General features: G+C 43.6%; 1 protein-coding gene across 5 annotated transcripts in view; it reads left to right on the top strand.

The window, feature by feature from the left end:
• The first annotated feature begins 6,798 nt into the window (after nt 1-6,798).
• The window catches only part of SLC5A9 (solute carrier family 5 member 9), a 51,543-nt gene continuing 38,488 nt past the window's right edge, over nt 6,799-19,853 (top strand). For 3 of the 5 annotated variants that reach the window (XM_081325873.1, XM_081325872.1, XM_081325874.1), the window contains exons 1-2: nt 9,443-9,570; nt 12,852-12,923. In XM_081325873.1, coding sequence (XP_081181999.1) covers nt 9,567-9,570; nt 12,852-12,923 — 76 coding nt within the window. In that variant the 5' untranslated portion in view covers nt 9,443-9,566. Of the gene's footprint in view, nt 7,063-9,367; nt 9,571-12,851; nt 12,924-19,853 lie in introns of those variants that run through there. The other 2 variants (XM_081325870.1, XM_081325871.1) reach the window with 1 other exon arrangement.

Raw genomic sequence — 19,853 nt, forward strand, 5'->3', positions numbered from 1 at the left:
TAAGATTAAGGTAAGTTTAAGAAAGCCACATCCTACCCAGGAGAAATTCATAGAAAATTTCTCCTAGGTAGAATGTGGCTTCCTTAAACTTACTTTAATCTTAGAGCAGAAAAAGAGTGACTGTTTGATTTTTAATTGTACAGTCATTACTCAATTAATCTGCAGCCAAACTGGTAAAATTAAATCTGAAAGGAAAACAAAACATGCAAACCTCTCCTTTAAAGTTACCTTCAGAAAGCAAGCACAGTCAAGAAGGTAGGAGAGTGGTAGAAGAAAGTTAAAAAAGTAAAAGAAAAAGGGTACTATATTGTGATAAAATTTAAATAGCTTGCTGAAAGCAATTCCATTAAAAAAAATTCTAAAGCATGCTGAGAATGAGGTGGCATCTTGGGCAGAAGAAGAAAATGTTAGACACAGTTTGTTGTTGAAGGAAAAAAAGTAATAAAGGCTATGCTATGAAGTGGCACAGAACCTTACATGGGGGTCTTTTGGTCTCAGTTTGAAATTGCTGCAAATTTAAATGAATTAATTTCCACATGATTCCCACTGGTGCTCAGTGTAGTAGTTTGGTTTCAGATCTAGCCTGGGATTCTGATTTTTAAATTGCTCTGCCACTTGCTCAATGGAGAAAGCAAGCGATAATTATGCAATTGAAATCAAGTTCTGGAGAAAGAACCAAGTGAACATACAAGCTTGAGATTTGAGTGGAGCAGAATGGCTATGCCTTGGTTTTAATTGGATTTACAGCACTATCACTTTTTTTCCCTGTGAGGAAAAGGAATATTTTATAGCATAATAATGTTTACATGCTATTTCTTAAGGTTGTGCAATAATTGATTGGATTTATCAGAAACCTTTCGTGTTTCCAATCCTCACTGTTCAGTATAAACTTACACTCACACATATACAACCATGCATAATACAATATCAGAGATTACATGGATTTTTTGGTTGTTGTTGTTTAAAAATGATAGCACATTTTGATAATTTAGAATTATGAAAAGGGGATGAGTCAATAGGGAATTCTGAATCATGGATGATAGATGAATATTGCCTTCTGGATTACATTCTGTCTATAGAGAATTCTTCATCCAGCAAAACTCTTCTTATCCCTGCCTCTTATTATGTAACACTTACAGTACAAATAAAACAATAAACTCAAGAATCAAGATTACGTGAAGTACTAATACCACTTTACAATGCCTTGGTAAGGCCACACCTGGAATACTGCATCCAGTTTTGGTCACCACGATGTAAAAAAGATGTCGAGACTCTAGAAAGAGTACAGAGAAGAGCAACAAAGATGATTGGGGGACTGGAGGCTAAAACATATAGGGAACAGTTGCTGGAATTGGGTATGTGTAGTTTAATGAAGAGAAGGGTGATGGGTGACATGATAGCAGTGTTCCAATATCTCAGGGGCCGCCACAAAGAAGAGGGAGCCCAGCTGTTCTCCAAAGCACCTGAAAGCAGGACAAGAAGCAATGGATGGAAACTAGTCAAGGAGAGAAGCAACCTAGAACTAAGAAGAAACTTCCTGACAGTTAGAACAACTAACCAGTGGAACAACCTGTCTCCAGAAGTGGTGAATGCTCCAACACTGGAAGTTTTTAAGAAGAGACTGGACAGCCATTTGTCTGAAATGGTATAGGGTTTCCTGCCTTAGCAGGGGGTTGGACTAGATGACCTCCAAGGTCCCTTCCAATTTTTTTTTATTATTATTATTATTATTATTATTATTATTATTATTATTATTATTATTATTATTATTATTATTATTATTATTATTATTATTATTATTATTATTATTATTTACCATAACAGATTTTAACAATTGAAAAAGCCAAAAAGCAGAGTTCAGAAAAAGACTAGTGAATTGCTACAAACAAGGACATGTTAAACATTTGGGGGGGGGGGTTTGCAATTGGCAATTCTGAGTTAAGTTACAATGCTGCCTATAAATGAAGCACATCAAAGGACAATGTTTTAAAGTCCACTCAAAGATAGGCTGGAATATCTTACATTAGAACATCATTAAGCTTTTTTTGAACCTGATTTGGTAGATATTTGGGTTCTTTTGGCTTACTATCTATACAATCTAGAGATGATTCATTAGAAATAACCAGAATGATGACTACTATTAGACTACTTTTGTTCTGCCTGATATAAAAGTTAGGGTTAGGCTTAATCAAAACCAATGTGGTATAGGGACTTAAGAACTGGATTTGTCTGGAGAAATAGATTTCATATCCCTGCTTACCTATAGAACTTGCCTCTGTGTATCCATGAGGGAAATGGAGGGAGGAAGAGAAGGAAAAGAATATATGAGAGATATTAAATTACTGTTATGAGTTCCTTGAGGCTGAAAAGGCGAATGCATTAAATAATACGCGCAGAGCTGTTCTTTCACTCTTGTACTTTACCAGGAAGTGATTTTGACTGGAGCATATTTCCTCATAAGCTATACTCAAATCCTTTCCAGGAGAAACCAGAAAAACAAGAACAGACCCTGTTGACATCCTGGCTTTATGAGTAGGCACACGAAATCACTTGAGAGAATAGCTATATATTTCAGTGGCTGGAACTGTGTATAAATCCTCAGACCAATAGTACCAATTATTTATTTGTTCATTTGACGGAAAATATTTGTATCCTGTTTCTCATCAAAGAATCCCCATCACAAATTCAAGTAATATACCACTTCACTCCCTTTGACAGTTCCATGATTTTGTAAAATTTTATTGTCAGATAGAATTACTAAGGGACACGGTGGCTCAGTGGGTTAGGACGCTGAGCTTGTCGATCAGAAGGTCGGCAATTTGGCGGGTCGAATCCCGAGTGCCATGTAACAGAGTGAGCGCCTGTTACTCGTTCCAGCTTCTGCCAACCTAGCAGTTCGAAAGCACGTAAAAATGCAAGTAGAAAAATAGGGACCACTGCGTTGGGAAGGTAACAGCGTTCCATGCGCCTTTGGCGTCTAGTCATGCCGGCCACATGACCACGGAGACGTCCTAGAACAAGCGCTGGCTCTTAGGCTTTGAAACGGAGATGAGCACCGGCCCCTAGAGTTGGAAACGACTAGCACGCATGTGCAGGGGAACCTTTACCTTTTATAGAATTACTAATGGCTAAAGAGATGCTTCCCCACCCAAGATACACAACTTCTCTTGACATTCCTCTAAGTTTAGATAACTGAAGTATCTGCTTTGAGGCCTGGCAGTGTAGGCAAGAGAAGTAGGAAAGAGGAGTTGTTTAGCACAGCGGGTCAGTCCTGATTCTCCCATTGCCATTCTCCCTGAAAGCCCTGAAAATCAGAGTCTAGGTGGAAGGATAACCATAGTGGTTTCCAGGGACTAATAGGAGCCAAGGAGCCCCAAGGAACACTTAGATATGTAGTGCTATAGATTGTATGACCTAGTTTGTGCCAGAAATGCTTGAAAACACCACTTTAGAACTGGAACAGAAAAAAACAAGTTTATGCTACCTTCGTGATGCATCAGGGGCAATCTGAAGACGACATCATCCATTTATGTGTTCAAATACAATTGCCAATGTGTCTCCCTAACCCAGTTAATATTAGGATAAGTGTATTGCAGTGCTTCAGTAGAGTCAGGTAAGGATTCCTCAGAGTCTCAGTTGCTTATAAAAATATTCTTTTGGCTACCTTAACTCTTGATTCAGCTTTTCCATAACACTGAGAATACCTAAGAGACGTTTTGTATGGGAATTTCCATTTTAGTTTAAAAATGTACGCTTTCTCTTGGGAGATATTGTAGGGCACTGATGAAAATAGAATGTTATTCCATGCTTTATGAAACAGGCTTTAAGTACATCTTCCTACTTTGTATTATATTTCTGAATACTACAGTCAATACTGCTACTAATTTCATTTCCACCTGTGTGTATTGTATTTATACTCTACTAATAAAAGCTATTTGCTGACTGTAATACCAATTTCTGAAGTATTACACTAGAGCGGGGGTGTCAAACTGATGGACTGCAGGCCGGATGTGTCATGTGTAGTCCACGCCCACCCCAGGTAAAAAACATCATGATACATCAGGATATGTCATGTGATGTAATCGAGTTTGACACCCATGCCCTAGAGCAGTGATGGCAAACCTTTTAGGGACCGAGTGCCTTATCGCAAAGTGCCAGGCTGCATCAGCATTGTGGTGCCCTCAGGGAGGGTAGGGTGTGCGGCCCACTGGGTAGGTGTGGCTGCAGTGGTCACAGCAGACTGGGTGAGCATGGCTGGGGCCAGAACAGGAGGAGCCAGTTTCTTGCCAACTCTGGGGCACCCCTAGGGGGCTAACGCCGCTTGCTCTCTCACTTCCTGCCCTGTAATTTCCAAACGCCATGTGCTTGCTACTCTGGCAAACTCTGCTAGGGCAATGGCACACATGCCCCCAGATAGGTCTCTGAGTGCCGCCTCTAGCATGCATGCCATAGGTTTGTCACCACTGCACTAGAGTATCAAGTGTTCTTTTGGATTGCAGCAGTTAAGGCCTTATTGCTCAGTTTTTAAATTAATTTAAATAAGCAGCCTATAGCTTGCTCACAAGGGACGCGGTGGCTCAGTGGGTTAGGACGCTGAGCTTGTCGATCAGAAGGTCGGCAATTTGGCGGGTCGAATCCCGAGTGCCGCGTAGCAGAGTGTTACTGCCTGTTACTCGTCCCAGCTTCTGCCAACCTAGCAGTTCGAAAGCACGTAAAAATGCAAGTAGAAAAATAGGGACCACTGCGTTGGGAAGGTAACAGCGTTCCATGCACCTTTGGCGTCTAGTCATGCCAGCCACATGACCACGGAGATGTCCTCGGACAAGTGCTGGCTCTTCGGCTTTGAAACGGAGATGAGCGCTGGCCCCTAGAGTCAGAAACGACTAGCACGCATGTGCGGGGGAACCTTTACCTTTACCTACTATAGCTTGCTCATCACTGTATAAATAGTATTGTATTGTTTTTCGTATTAAATGTACCAGAAGAAGAAAAAATATTGAAACAGTTGTTTTTCCCTCAATCTTTTATAGTTTTGTGTAAGCCAGATATTTATTGTCCTTTTCCACACAGCCTTCCATACTCAGAGATGGTCTGCTAGATTCCTGATTTTCAGTCCTTTAATTCTTACTTGTCAAATTTTTATTAATTTTTGTCAAAATATAAGATACAAAGAAAAATAAAAAGTAATGAAAACTCTAGGGGAAGGGAAAAGAAAAAAGAAAATGTGCAGTAGGAAGGGAAAAGAGAAAAAAAAGGTGTTGACTTCTCTTTGGCAAAGTAGAAGATAATAACATTAAAAAACTCAACTTTTTACTTTTATACAATAGTATATACTAGCCATTTCTATAACAACAAACCTTTCTAATCAACAAAAAAAGTGTCAAAATTTCATTTTATTTTCTATCACAAGCACACAGTCCAGAAACTCAAACCTATAAACCTGCTCTGTATATGTGGATAATGCTAGAGTGCTGATTCTTTGTTTAAACAATTCTGTATATTTGCAATTTAATTTTTTTAAACAAAAGAAATTTATATCTATTTCCTCACTGGCAATAGAGAGAAAATCTTGTATAGGCTAGTGGTAGGTATTCCTCTCAAGCAATACCTAGCACTACAAAGACTCTTTTAAATTCTCCCAAGTTCTGTATGAATGCCAGAGTCATGAGTCATGATTGCTGTGATGTAAAAGTCTATCCTTTCCTTTTGGTATTGGATTAAAACTGGTATCGGTCTATAACTCATTTTTTTCTGAAGTTACTGATCCTTTCTGTTAGTTATTTTAGTTTATTAGGGTTCTGTGTCATTAGTGTTACATGTACTGTATGGCCTTTCTTCTACAGTAGCTAGTAAAATAGCTTTACTACCACATTCTTCTCTTTATCAGCCACAAACATAAAGTCTTGCTTCCACTGCTATCTGTGTTGTAGACGGTTTGTGTTGAGGTATAAGACTAGTAATGTGGGTACTAGTCCCTCCATGTTGTTTATTATCTCTTTTAAGCATGATTAGATTTTCTTAATCTCTCTCTCTCTCTCTCTTTCTCTCTCACTCTATTGCACAAATCATATGTTCTTTTTTATAACGAACAGAACAATTTAAGAATAAATGGCATTATTTTAGAGCAGTAGCATAAGGTTACTGTTTTCTCCTTGCTCTTCAACAGATTGTGTGTTTTTCTTCATTTCTGTTCCCCTTTTCTAATGCTGGCCTTATTTCTGAACTATTGCGTTACAATCCTATTCTAGTAAAATGGACTATTACCAGTGCTTTTTTTGTAAAAGAAAAAGGTGCTGGAACTCACACATGTCATACAACCTGCCTTGCCTAACCTACAAAGTTCCATCCAAAAAAGGTGCTGGAACTCCGTTCTGAGCGTTCTATGTGAAAAAAAGCCCTGACTATTACTCTAATAAATTCCAAAACACATGGAGAGCTGAATCAGGGGAGGGAACTTTGGAGAATACAATTCATAATAGAGTTGAGACAGAAATTTATTTCAGAAGTCTTTTGGATACCCACACAGGCTACCAAAAAAACAACAACCCCCTTCTCTAACGGCCATTTGTGGCCCTGGTCTCCCATCTGCCAACACATACTACAAATGTCTTGAACGTGCTTTGAATTCTAAGTCCATCTCAATTATTTTGCATGTTTATGTAGAAACACATTTATATTGAATGTTTCCATTTTAAAGGTGCTCTCTTACTATTTTGAAATAAAATGCAGCCAGACAAAGCTGAAAGTCTTAGGTGGAGCACACTGACTGAAATGATCAATGGTCAGTTTTTCTGGGTGGGTGGTTTTGACAGAGGTTAGCACCGTATGATAAATAAGGCAAGCCAAAGCAAATGCCATACAGCCAAGTATCAAGTTGTGAAACCCAGCTGAGAGAAGGAGGGTGTGCCAGGAAGGAGTGCACATAACTTTGAATGTAAAGGTGGATTCCCAGGCCAGTTTATTGCTTACTTTCACTCTGATATGAACCAAAACTGAGATGATGCAAGACAGACATAATACGGAGAAGAAAACAGCCAAGCAAAGGAAGGAAAAGAGATCAAGGTACTGTGCTATTCAGGTGATGATGATGGTGGTGGTGGTGGTGATGAAGCAAGTGTCAGGATGAAAGGTTGGATTTTTCAATTTCTTAAAGAAAGCATACAGTTCTTATGCTTCTGTTGTGCTTAAGAATGGTATTTAAGTTTTTATCGTTGTAACAAACCGGTAGGGTCAGTTGCAAATGTTCCAGGATTGTAGTATACTTTACTTGATAGCATTATTTGTAGGATGATATAGAGATTTAGGGTCATTTCTATTATACAAAGAATGTGAAGATGAGTTAGATGGGTCTCTGTTGATCTTCTGTATCTCTAATGATGCATGTATTTGGAAGGGCAGAATGAGAAGACCACAAAAGAAAGAATAGTGTTCTAAATTTTTCTGTCATTTCTAGAATTAAATTAAATTCAGGAGTGTCTTCAGGATACCAGTAAACACCAAACACCAAGATGGCAACTGTGACTTCACCTGTATCTTATGTGTTGTTTTAATCATACTGTGGCAGCTGCCAACTTGACTTTTTTTGACCACAGTGTGCAGAATGTTTGTTTGTGATTCAGATATTAAGAGGGGGGTCTGAAAAAACTGTATCTTTCTCCTCAATCTTTCGAAAGGTGAAAGACAAATAGAGGAGGGAACGGAATATATTTTTGTGTCTGACTTTGGAACTTCCGATAAGTTCTGCAGTGCCATTATTTACATGCTGAATCAATTTGATGATTTTTATATAGTGAAAGTGATAACATGGCTAAAAGACATTTCACTAAAAATCTGATAGATTGGGGGAGGGAGGGAGGGAGGGAGGGAGGAAGAGAGAAAGATTAAACATTTGATTAATTTTCTTGTAATAAAAAAGTGGATAGTTGAATAATGACAGGTTTAAGCCAGTTTGATGCTAGGTAGGCTGTCAGGATGAGATCATTTTCAGCTTACTCACATTTATTTTTGCTGAATTTGTACATTGTCTCTTCCCTAACTGCCAGTTTTTCCCACAGCTGGTAATGTGCTTCTATTATTGTGAACACTGTGAAAGATTAAATGGAAACAATCCCCAACACATCTCCAATAGCCATTAATTCTGGACACAGGAACACAAGAGAAAAACATGAATGTTTTACTGACCAGAGCAAAGTAATTCTGGCTGTATATTAAACTTTCTTTTCTCTGCTTTATGCCCACAAGATGGTGCTGTGTTAAAGCATACTGCTTTTTGTTGCACCGTTGCTAAAAGGTTTCTTGAAATTGTTTTATCAGGATGGGAACATTATAACTTACTCCTCTAATATTTACTCACTACAAATTAAATCCCACTAAGTTCAATGAGACAATATAACTTTCTGAGTTCAAGAAGGCTGGGATAAATGGAAAGCAAAGTGACCATGCCAGCACAAATCTTTGGGAACAGCTGCCAAAATAATTGAGAAGTCTGGGGGGCGGGGGGCGGGAAATTGAACTGTTTTAATGATTTGAAGAGAAATGCTTCATTTGCACCACTGTAGGAATATGCACCTATTTGTATCCAAAGCAGTGTTTTGGGGGAGTTGCTGGTTCAGCTGCTGTATGAACCCAGAAATAAGCTTAAGGTGGTGCCCAAAGATGCACTGAGCACTCCAAAGTCTCCCTTCCATTTTGGATCTGACTGTTGCACATCACCAGGCTACTATACATGACAAAGGATCTTCACAATCCCTTACATAGCTATCATCTTGAATGGCAGGCAGGGGATATTTTTCAGAATTTGAGAATAATTCATTTGTCAGCATTCTATCTATCTTCATTTCCAGTACAAACTGTGCAATTTTTCTTCATTGTTTTTAGTGGGCTAATCCTAACCCTGTAAAAAGGGATGTCTGGGGAAGCCAAAATAGAAAAATTACATTGTGGCTTAATTTCCTTGAATGAAGCAGGTTGATTTATTGGTTCATTTCAAATACTGAAGCATGTTTTGAATGGGTCTATTTCCGTGGTTGAGCCCCTCATTATTCCCCATTTAAACATTTCCAAATGTTAATTTCTCCAACATTGCTTTGGAAACTGAGGTTGTACAACTGCTAAAAACATATTAGAAATGCCAATGTATTATCACATAAGGCAAGATAGAGTTGTGGGCAATTTTCCTAGTTGTTTAAAAAAAATATCTGCAATTAATCCACACATTACAGAAGTACCAGAAACATAACTCATATCCGTATCATGGGCTCAGTAAAGCTGAAGGCTGTCAAATGCCCAGAAACTGGTATGTTTGGATAGATTTCCTAGTTCTTTCATTAACGCTTTTGCTTTCTCAAATCTGTTAATATTTATTAAGGGAAAGTAATAAAGAAAAATGTGCCAAAGTCCAGTCTGAACTGTGGAGGCAACAGCCAACACTTTTCGAAAATCATGAGCCAGACACCAGCCCCATCTAAGCCACTCGATGACAAGTCAGAAGAAAAGACTTTTGCGTTTGGAGTTCCTGACATTGTTGTTGTCGTCCTTTATTTCATCTTTGTCCTAGCTGTAGGAATATGGGTAAGTCCTCTGAATGGCCATTTTGGCAACAAGGGAAGTTCTGTTATCCTTTAGGTGGACAAAAGAGCCTTGGTGGAGCAGTGGGCTAATGCCTCCTTAAGTAACACCAGCTGCCTGCAATTAGTGCAGGTTCGAGTCCCACCAGGCTCAAGGTTGACTCAGCCTTCCATCCTTCCGAGGTAGGTAAAATGAGGACCCAGATTGTTGGGGGCAATAAGCTGACTTTGTAATAATGCCACTTGGGGGGGGGGCGAAAGCCCTAATAAGCAGGCATATACATAGAATGAAGGCTATTGCTAAGCACATTGATTTGTGCTTCTTAGATTGTAAGCCACCCTGAGTCTTCGGAGAAGGGCGGGATATAAATGGGATTAAAAAAAAAATACAGTGGCCCTGCAGAAAGTCACAGCCTTCTTGTTCCTGATGTTTTTTGGGCCTGATAGCTGCATTAAGATGGATGCCTTTCCCTTCCGAACACAAACCCTAGCTGGAAAGAAATCATTCTCTTTGCAAAAGGGAGGCTTTTTATTTATGTTATTTATCGCATAGACAACTGTTTAGTTTCACAGATGAATTTATACACATTTCTCCTGATACCTCATATACGAAAGATAGCTGAATATTCTCCATAGCATTCCTTATTTTCACTGTTGCTCTAGAACAGGAGTGTCAAACTGCCGGCCTGTGGGCCGGATGCATCATAGCAAAACCACGCCCACCCCATTGCCAGCAATGGCAAAAAAAAGTGACGATACATTGCAACACGTCACTTGACATTGCGAGTTTGACACCCCTGCTCTAGAACCTTATACAAGCAATCACAATTGTAACTGTATGTTTCAGAACAGTTGCTGGCCCTGGATGAGACCAGTAGAAGTTGCCTTACACCAAATCAGCCCATTAATTCATTTAGCCTATTGCTGACAATGACTAACAATAGCCTCCAAGGTGTTTGGGTAGGGGTTATAATAATAATAATAAAGTTGGAAGGGACCTTGGAGGTCATCTAATCCAACCCCCTGCTCAGGCAGTAAACCTTATACCATTTCTGACAAATGTCTGTCCAGTCTCTTCTTAAAAACTTCCATTGTTGGAGCATTCACAGCTTCTGGAGGCAGGTTGTTCCACTGGTTAATTGTTCTAACTGTCAGGAAGTTTCTCCTTAGTTCTAGGTTGCTTCTCTCCTTGATTAGTTTCCATCCATTGCTTCTTGTCTTGCCTTTGGGCACTTTGGAGAATAGCTTGACTCCCTCTTCTTTGTGGCAGCCCCTGAGATATTGGAACACTGCTATCATGTCCCCCCTCATCCTTCTCTTCATTAAACTAGACATATGCAATTCCAGCAGCCGTTCCTTATATGTTTTAGTCTCCAGTCCTCTTATCAACCCTTATATGGAAATGCTGGGCAATTGAACCTGAGAGCTTCTGCATGCAAAGAAGATATTCTGTCACTTAAAGACTGTCCTTGCCCTTTTCTGAATCCATCACTCCAACTTTCTGCCTTCAGAGTATCAGCAGCCATATCCATCTCTTTCATATCCAGCATCTGATAAATGCACACCTTCTCTCTGTAACTTTGCATTTAGTATACAAACTTTGAAGTGATAAAATCTATCACAGTCTGTCTACGCTAACTTATAGTAGTGAATTTATTAATTCCTTACACAATGAATGTATTGTGTGCCAGTCTTGAAGACAGTATCGCTCTGAAGTTCACTGTATTCTGGGATAAAACCTTGAATGCCAGTGTCCATAGTAAGGAATAGGTACTGAAGCATGCCTACTTTGTGTTGCATACAGTTGAGACTATATAAACGACTCATAAATAAATCAATAGATCAAGGTTTAAGGAAAAAGGTGGAACATGTAAAACAAAGACATGATTTTGTTCCATATATTTTCTTTGCACTTCTTCCTTGTAGAGAATTTCATCCAGAAATATTTTTCTATCTTTGTTTCTACTTGTGCTGCCAATACCTTTTGAAAAGCCTCTTTGTGGAAAAAAGGTAATTATACAGCAAGGGTTAAGCCTCCAAGCTGCATATGACACCCCCAACCCATTATTTTCAATATCCAGATCCCTTTTGTCTTTAGTACCACAGTAAACTTAACAGGGATTTTAAAAAAGTAAAAATTCCAACTCCAAGGAGGATAAAGAGAAAAATCTCAATTGTGCCACTTGTGGAACATCACCTTAGCCAGAGAAATCTACAGTGAGATCAAAAGAGCTATGCAGTTGTAGTTGCACATAAAAAAGCAGTGTAGCTTTTATCCATAGTTTCATACACCATCTTGATCTTTTTGAGTCGCCCCCACCCACTGGTGCCTGAAATGTCTGTGGAGATTCTCAGGCATCCAGGTCATAGTTGTCCCAAAGATACTTTTTCACAAGACAACTGGACTTCCTTGTTATCCTTTGAAGATGTTTTGCTTCTCATCCAAAAAGCTTCTTCAGCTCCGAGCTGTCCCATCTATGTTTAAATGTAGCCCCAGTGCCAACCACCTTGGTCAGAGAGGCTCACAACTTAGACACTTTGGGGGATAGGGAAGGAGAAGGAATGGAATAAATCTCTTATTCTGTTAAATATTTCTTACTTTTTTAGAAGTAATTTTATTATAAGAAGATTTTATAAAGGTTTTTTAAAAATTCCAGAAACAAAGAAAAAGTTGGGAAAAAAGGTACAAAAAAATTCAAAAAAGGCGAAAGATAGCAGAAGAAAAAGAAAAATATCTAAAGAAATGAGTTCCAATCTTCTTTGCAGCAGTTATAAACATAATTACCATATTCACTCACCCAAATTATATATTATATAGTTCCCTTCTTTAATGGTATGTGGGAATAACTTTGGAAGACCAAGCAAAGAGATGCTGTCCAGGGAACAATCAGATAAGAGGGAGCAGAGCCCACAGCTGCATAGTAGGCAGAGCAAGAGACTCAGGATTGACCTTTAGGCTGAAAAAATGACCATCGTCTTTTCAGACTTGCAAGATCCTATTAATGTGGTTTTACAATAAAGTAGAATTAGATTATCTGGCCATGTTTCTCATCTGATCTATCTGCGAAGGCTGACACCTTCTTTCCTTAAGCAAACATTTTAATAAATAAATTCTAAAATCACCAGTTCATTTCTATCCATTTTGTAGCAAAAAGTCCATAAAGCATTTCAAATCTTTTATAAAAGTAATTGTAATTCCCTCTTCCTTCACGGAATGTCATATCATTCAATTTTCTTAAAATCCAAGCCAGTATTTTCCTTATTTCAGTATTTTTTTTTCTTTAGTCTTCTCTTCGGGCCAGTCGAGGAACAATTGGAGGCTATTTCTTGGCTGGAAGATCCATGACATGGTGGCCTGTGAGTATAAATACTTTATTAGTTCTACATATTTTTGAAAATATCAGAACTGTGATTCTAAGGCTACAAAAAAAAATAGATGCCCACCATTGAGACACAGTTGGCAGTTGAGACACAGAAAACTAATGCTAAACTGACCTCATGGTCATTTGGATTTTTGCAACCGGGATTCCATTCCATTCCATTCTTATATACTGCCTATCTTCCCAATAAAGTGACTCTTTGGCAGCTCTAATTCTAAGCACAAGAGGTGGAGACATGATTTAAAAAACAGTCTTCCTTCATATAACTACCAGTATAGTTTTAAGTTTGTTTTATGCATCTAAATAGTAATGGCAGTCAGTACAGGTAAACCCTAAAAGAAAACAGAACAACAAACTCAAACAGATTCACAGACTACCCATTTTTCAAAATTCAGATTCTGTCTTTAGCATAAACTAGACAGCCCTGTGACCTCTTGGTCATCCTTTGAGAGATAGGTAGCGGAATCTGATATGACCAGAAAAAAAACATTAAATTTCAGACTGACCATACTTTTCCCCCAATATTGTATAGTTCCAGGATCATCTAAGAAGAGTATGTATCTTAAACAGAAAAATAATTGTAGTAGCAAGCAAAATTTAATACCGTATATACTTGAGTATAAGCCGAATTTTTCAGCCCACTTTTTGGGCTGAAAAATTCCACTTCGGCTTATACTCCAGTCAACAAAAAAAACTTACCGAGGACTTGTGCGCGGCCGAGGCTTTGGTGCTTCCGGGATCGCCCGCACCTCTCCCAAGCCACCGCCGTCCGAGACCTGCCGAAGTTTGGGGAGGTTTGGGGAGGTGCGCGCGCACCTCCCCAAACTCCGCGCCTTGCCTGCCTGCTTCTTTCCGCAGCGGAAAGAAGCAGGCAGGCAGGGCGCGGAGGAACGGAGACTTGCCGACGTTTGGGGAGGTTTGGGCGCCTCCCCAAACCTCGGCAGGTCTCCGTTCCTCCGCGCAGACCTGCCGACGTTTGGGGAGGTTTGGGCGCCTCCCCAAACCTCCCCAAATGTCGGCAGGTCTCCGTTCCTCCTGCCGACCTTTGGGGAGGTTTGGGCGCCTCCCCAAACCTCCCCAAACCTCGGCAGGTCTCCGTTCCTCCTGCCGACCTTTGGGGAGGTTTGGGCGCCTCCCCAAACCTCGGCAGGTCTCCGTTCCTCCTGCCGACCTTTGGGGAGGTTTGGGCGCCTCCCCAAACCTCGGCAGGTCTCCGTTCCTCCTGCCGACCTTTGGGGAGGTTTGGGCGCCTCCCCAAACCTCGGCAGGTCTCCGTTCCTCCTGCCGACCTTTGGGGAGGTTTGGGCGCCTCCCCAAACCTCCCCAGGTCTCCGTTCCTCCTGCCGACCTTTGGGGAGGTTTGGGCGCCTCCCCAAACCTCGGCAGGTCTCCGTTCCTCCTGCCGACCTTTGGGGAGGTTTGGGCGCCTCCCCAAACCTCGGCAGGTCTCCGTTCCTGTTTGGGGAGGTTTGGGCGCCTCCCCAAACCTCCCCAAACCTCGGCAGGTCTCCGTTCCTCCGCGCAGACCTGCCGACCTTTGGGGAGGTTTGGGCGCCTCCCCAAACCTCGGCAGGTCTCCGTTCCTGTTTGGGGAGGTTTGGGCGCCTCCCCAAACCTCCCCAAACCTCGGCAGGTCTCCGTTCCTCCGCGCAGACCTGCCGACCTTTGGGGAGGTTTGGGCGCCTCCCCAAACGTCCCCAAACCTCGGCAGGTCTCTGTTCCTGTTTGGGGAGGTTTGGGCGCCTCCCCAAACCTCGGCAGGTCTCCGTTCCTCCGCGCAGACCTGCCGACCTTTGGGGAGGTTTGGGCGCCTCCCCAAACGTCCCCAAACCTCGGCAGGTCTCCGTTCCTGTTTGGGGAGGTTTGGGCGCCTCCCCAAACCTCCCCAAACCTCGGCAGGTCTCCGTTCCTCCGCGCAGACCTGCCGACCTTTGGGGAGGTTTGGGCGCCTCCCCAAACGTCCCCAAACCTCGGCAGGTCTCCGTTCCTGTTTGGGGAGGTTTGGGCGCCTCCCCAAACCTCCCCAAACCTCGGCAGGTCTCCGTTCCTCCGCGCAGACCTGCCGACCTTTGGGGAGGTTTGGGCGCCTCCCCAAACGTCCCCAAACCTCGGCAGGTCTCCGTTCCTGTTTGGGGAGGTTTGGGCGCCTCCCCAAACCTCCCCAAACCTCGGCAGGTCTCCGTTCCTCCGCGCAGACCTGCCGACCTTTGGGGAGGTTTGGGCGCCTCCCCAAACGTCCCCAAACCTCGGCAGGTCTCCGTTCCTGTTTGGGGAGGTTTGGGCGCCTCCCCAAACGTCCCCAAACCTCGGCAGGTCTCCGTTCCTCCGCGCAGACCTGCCGACCTTTGGGGAGGTTTGGGCGCCTCCCCAAACCTCCCCAAACCTCGGCAGGTCTCCGTTCTTCCTGCCGACCTTTGGGGAGGTTTGGGCGCCTCCCCAAACCTCCCCAAACGTCGGCAGGTCTGCGCGGAGGAACGGAGACCTGCCGAGGTTTGGGGAGGTTTGGGGAGGCGCCCAAACCTCCCCAAACAGGAACGGAGACCTGCCGAGGTTTGGGGACGTTTGGGGAGGCGCCCAAACCTCCCCAAAGGTCGGCAGGTCTGCGCGGAGGAACGGAGACCTGCCGAGGTTTGGGGAGGTTTGGGGAGGCGCCCAAACCTCCCCAAACAGGAACGGAGACCTGCCGAGGTTTGGGGAGGTTTGGGGAGGCGCCCAAACCTCCCCAAACGTCGGCAGGTCTGCGCGGAGGAACGGAGACCTGCCGAGGTTTGGGGAGGTTTGGGGAGGCGCCCAAACCTCCCCAAACAGGAACGGAGACCTGCCGAGGTTTGGGGACGTTTGGGGAGGCGCCCAAACCTCCCCAAAGGTCGGCAGGTCTGCGCGGAGGAACGGAGACCTGCCGAGGTTTGGGGAGGCGCCCAAACCTCCCCAAAGGTCGGCAGGTCTGCGCGGAGGAACGGAGACCTGCCGAGGTTTGGGGAGGTTTGGGGAGGCGCCCAAACCTCCCCAAACAGGAACGGAGACCTGCCGAGGTTTGGGGACGTTTGGGGAGGCGCCCAAACCTCCCCAAAGGTCGGCAGGTCTGCGCGGAGGAACGGAGACCTGCCGAGGTTTGGGGAGGCGCCCAAACCTCCCCAAAGGTCGGCAGGAGGAACGGAGACTTGCCGAGGTTTGGGGAGGTTTGGGGAGGCGCCCAAACCTCCCCAAAGGTCGGCAGGAGGAACGGAGACCTGCCGAGGTTTGGGGAGGTTTGGGGAGGCGCCCAAACCTCCCCAAAGGTCGGCAGGAGGAACGGAGACCTGCCGAGGTTTGGGGAGGTTTGGGGAGGCGCCCAAACCTCCCCAAAGGTCGGCAGGAGGAACGGAGACCTGCCGACGAGCCGCGGCCACACAGGGTATTCCTGTGTATTCAGGCTTGCAGAACGGCGGATCGGCTTATACTCGAGTCAATAACTTTTTCCAGTTTTGGGGGGTGAAATTGGGGGTCTCGGCTTATACTCGAGTCGGCTTATACTCAAGTATATACGGTAAGTCAATTTTTACTTACCTAAACAGATAAATAGAGTGACACACACGTGGGCAAAACAGCAGTGGGAGTGGGACCAACTTCTGACTTCCAGCTGACTTCTCCATTGTCTTTGCTTGCGGGAAGTTAGGAGGAAACAGTGGAAATCATGATCAGGTGACTATGGGGACATTGCAATACACACTGAAAGGAATGTAGTGTCTCTGGCAGCCTTGAGTACACTGTGCAAACAGCCAAATGTATTCCCCATTGTGTGCCTGCTTACTCTCTCGGCTGAACATTTCAAAGGGTGGTGGAGTAGAGTGGAGGAAAGCAAAGTACAGTCACAGTCATTTCCCACTGCTTCACTTAGCAAAGGAGTTGCTGGTCCCAATTGTCATTAAATGAGGCCTACTAGCATATGAAAATAATTTAATGAATACAACTTTAACTAAGAGTATTAGATAATAATAATAGAAAAACAAGGCCAGCAACAATGGGTAATACTATCTTGCTGCTAACGACCTCACCTTTAAGACAGAGATTGGCTTTGAGCTCTACAGGGACACCCCCCTCCAAAGTAATTCACCCCAATCAACCTTCCATCATTTATAAAGGACTTGCTGATCAGCCAGACACTAACTGACCCTCTTTTGGTCCTCCCAGACATTTATTGACCCCTCGGATGATTCCACTGACCCTTGGGAATTGATAACAATCACTTTCGTGGATCCTTTTTTTATTTTTATGCCCCTTTAATCCCTTTATTTGGGGTGGAGCCGAGCAACTGAATGGAGCTGAGCATTTACTGACTGGATGCCCTTCCTGGTGCCTATGTGGAGTTCACAGCAGATATTTTCTCTTTGCACCCTGATAGAGAGACATCTGCCGCTGCCTAGGATTGAATTCTCAACCTACCGAGTGGGAGGCAAGCATCTTCACCTGTAGGCCACTGTGCCACTTGGTGGGGAACTCTATGTTACACTAATTACTTTGGGGACCCTATGTTACACTAATTAAAAAGAAGAAGTAAAAAAAGAGGTAACTTAGATATTAGTAGCTATAGTATATATGCAGGTAAGGGACATTCTGCAAATCATAGCTGTTATGTCAGTAGCTTTGCTGCAAAGAAGGTTCCTTTGAAGCGGGAGATTCTGGTGCAATTATTGGTTAATGTTGTAAAGGCGGGAAACCCGGGCTAGGGATTGGATACAGTTCAAACAGCTCGAGTATATAAGCCGGAGTTACTTTGACAGTTGTCAGTTGACATATGTGTATTAATAAACCTTATTGCTGTTAACCCTCACTGTGTCATTCGTCTGTCTGGACCAAACAACTGGCGACGAAGGTGGGATAGGCGGCGGACTAGTGAAGGATCGGTGACTAACAGCTGCGCGTAAGGCGGTAAATTTAAACAATTCACAGTCAACCGCAAGCGGCCGCGGCGGAATCAACAAACCTCCGAATGGCGCAAATTGGTTCTTTAAAAGAATTCGATCCAAACTACCCAGAGGACTGGGAAGAATATGTGGGACAGGTCGAAGGGTTCTTGCTCGTGAACGGCATAACCGACGACCGGAAAAAGGCGGCTGCCTTACTAACTATTTGCGGCACACCAGTGTACCGGGTTGCCGTGGGATTGTGTCAACCATTGCCGGTATCAAGCGTTCCGTATGCCGACTTACTGACCAAATTAAAAGTACATTTTACGCCAAGAAGATCAGAACTCTTTTGGCGGCGCATTTTCGAAAAACGAAATCAGAGACCGGGCGAGTCAATAACAAAATTCGTTGCTGCAGTCAGAGAAGCAGCAGTACGTTGTAAATATGACAACTTAGAAATAAGGATCCGGGACAGAGTGGTGCTGGGCTTGCGAGACGAGCAGTTACAGAATAGAATTATCGCTAAGCCCACCGGCGACTTGCAAGAAGTCCTCGACGAACTTTTAACATATGAATCCACGAGGTATCGCGATCCCCCCCCCCCGCAATAGCATGGCTGCTTCTGCCGAAATAAACCAAGAAAGCCTTGTGGACTGCGGGGAGGTGGACCAACAATGGGAAGCCGACATAGCCGAAGTCACCAGACGGTTTGGAAAAATGGCGGCAAAACCATCCCGAAGCGAAGGACCAGAACCGAGTCGCCGATTCCAAACAACACCACCACAACGACAACCAACAACACCGCAACGACAACCGAGAGAAATTCCAGCAAGACAGCGCGACAGCGACAACCGATGTGGAAGCTGCGGGGGCAACCATTCCCGAGCAACATGCAGATTCCGCTCTGCTAGATGCAGATTGTGCGGAAAGACCGGCCACATCCAAGCCATTTGCAGGGGTCGTGCACGCGACAACCGTCTACACGAAATCGACGTTTGGCCAGAAGGTAAGGTAACCCCTCACTATAGTGGCAAGGAGACCCCTAGACCTTGGGCACAATACCCCAAGGTGGCGCGAGTCAATCACATAGGGAAGAGAAAAATAAACCATATTTTGGGATCAAAATTAAAAATTTTAGTCCAGTTGCAAGGAATTCCTTGCAAAATGGAAATTGATTCCGGGGCCTCAGTGTCCATAATTTCTAGTGAGACCCTTAACAAAATTGAACTTAAAAGTGGTCGCAAGGTTCCACTTAGTTCAACCAAAATTCAATTGGCGGATTTCCAAAAAACCCCAATAAAAATTAAAGGAAAAGTTACCCTTAAAGTTAAATATAAGGGGTTTAATGGATTCCTAGATTTAATAGTCACAGAAGGCCATAGAACTAGTTTAATAGGCCTTAACTGGTTCCCTGCCCTGGGAATTTGGGTCGGGGGAATTAACACCGTTAATAATAATAATAAAACCCTCAAAAATGTCTGCGATGAATTCGCAGACGTATTTGATGGGTCCTTGGGTAAATATAAAGGGCCCCCAATTAATTTTAATTTAGACCCAGCAGTTAAACCCATCAGGCTTAAGGCCCGACGGGTGCCTTTTGCCCTTAAGCAAAAAATCGAGGCCGAGCTCGACAAGCTTGTAGGCCAAGGCGTTTTAGAACCGGTCGAGGGTGGCTTGTGGGAGACGCCAATCGTCACACCCCTCAAACCTAATGGGGATGTGAGGATTTGCGCTGACTACAAAGCCACCCTGAACCTCGGAATGAAAAAACATGCTTACCCGGTCCCGACGGTGAAGCAGGTCCTCGCCACGATACAGGACGGCGCCATATTTGCCAAGTTAGACTTGGCGCAGGCGTATTTGCAACTTACTGTTTCCAGGGAGGCTGCTGAAGCTCAAACTATTGTTACCCACAAGGGGGCGTTCCGAGTCCACAGACTGCAATTCGGTATTGCAGCACCTCCAGGCATCTTCCAGGAGGTGATGGAGAGGACCTTAAAGGGTATACCTGGTGTATGCCC

This window comes from Vipera berus (assembly GCF_964194415.1).
Source record: "Vipera berus genome assembly, chromosome: 3".
Classification (NCBI taxonomy): Eukaryota; Metazoa; Chordata; class Lepidosauria; order Squamata; family Viperidae; genus Vipera; species Vipera berus.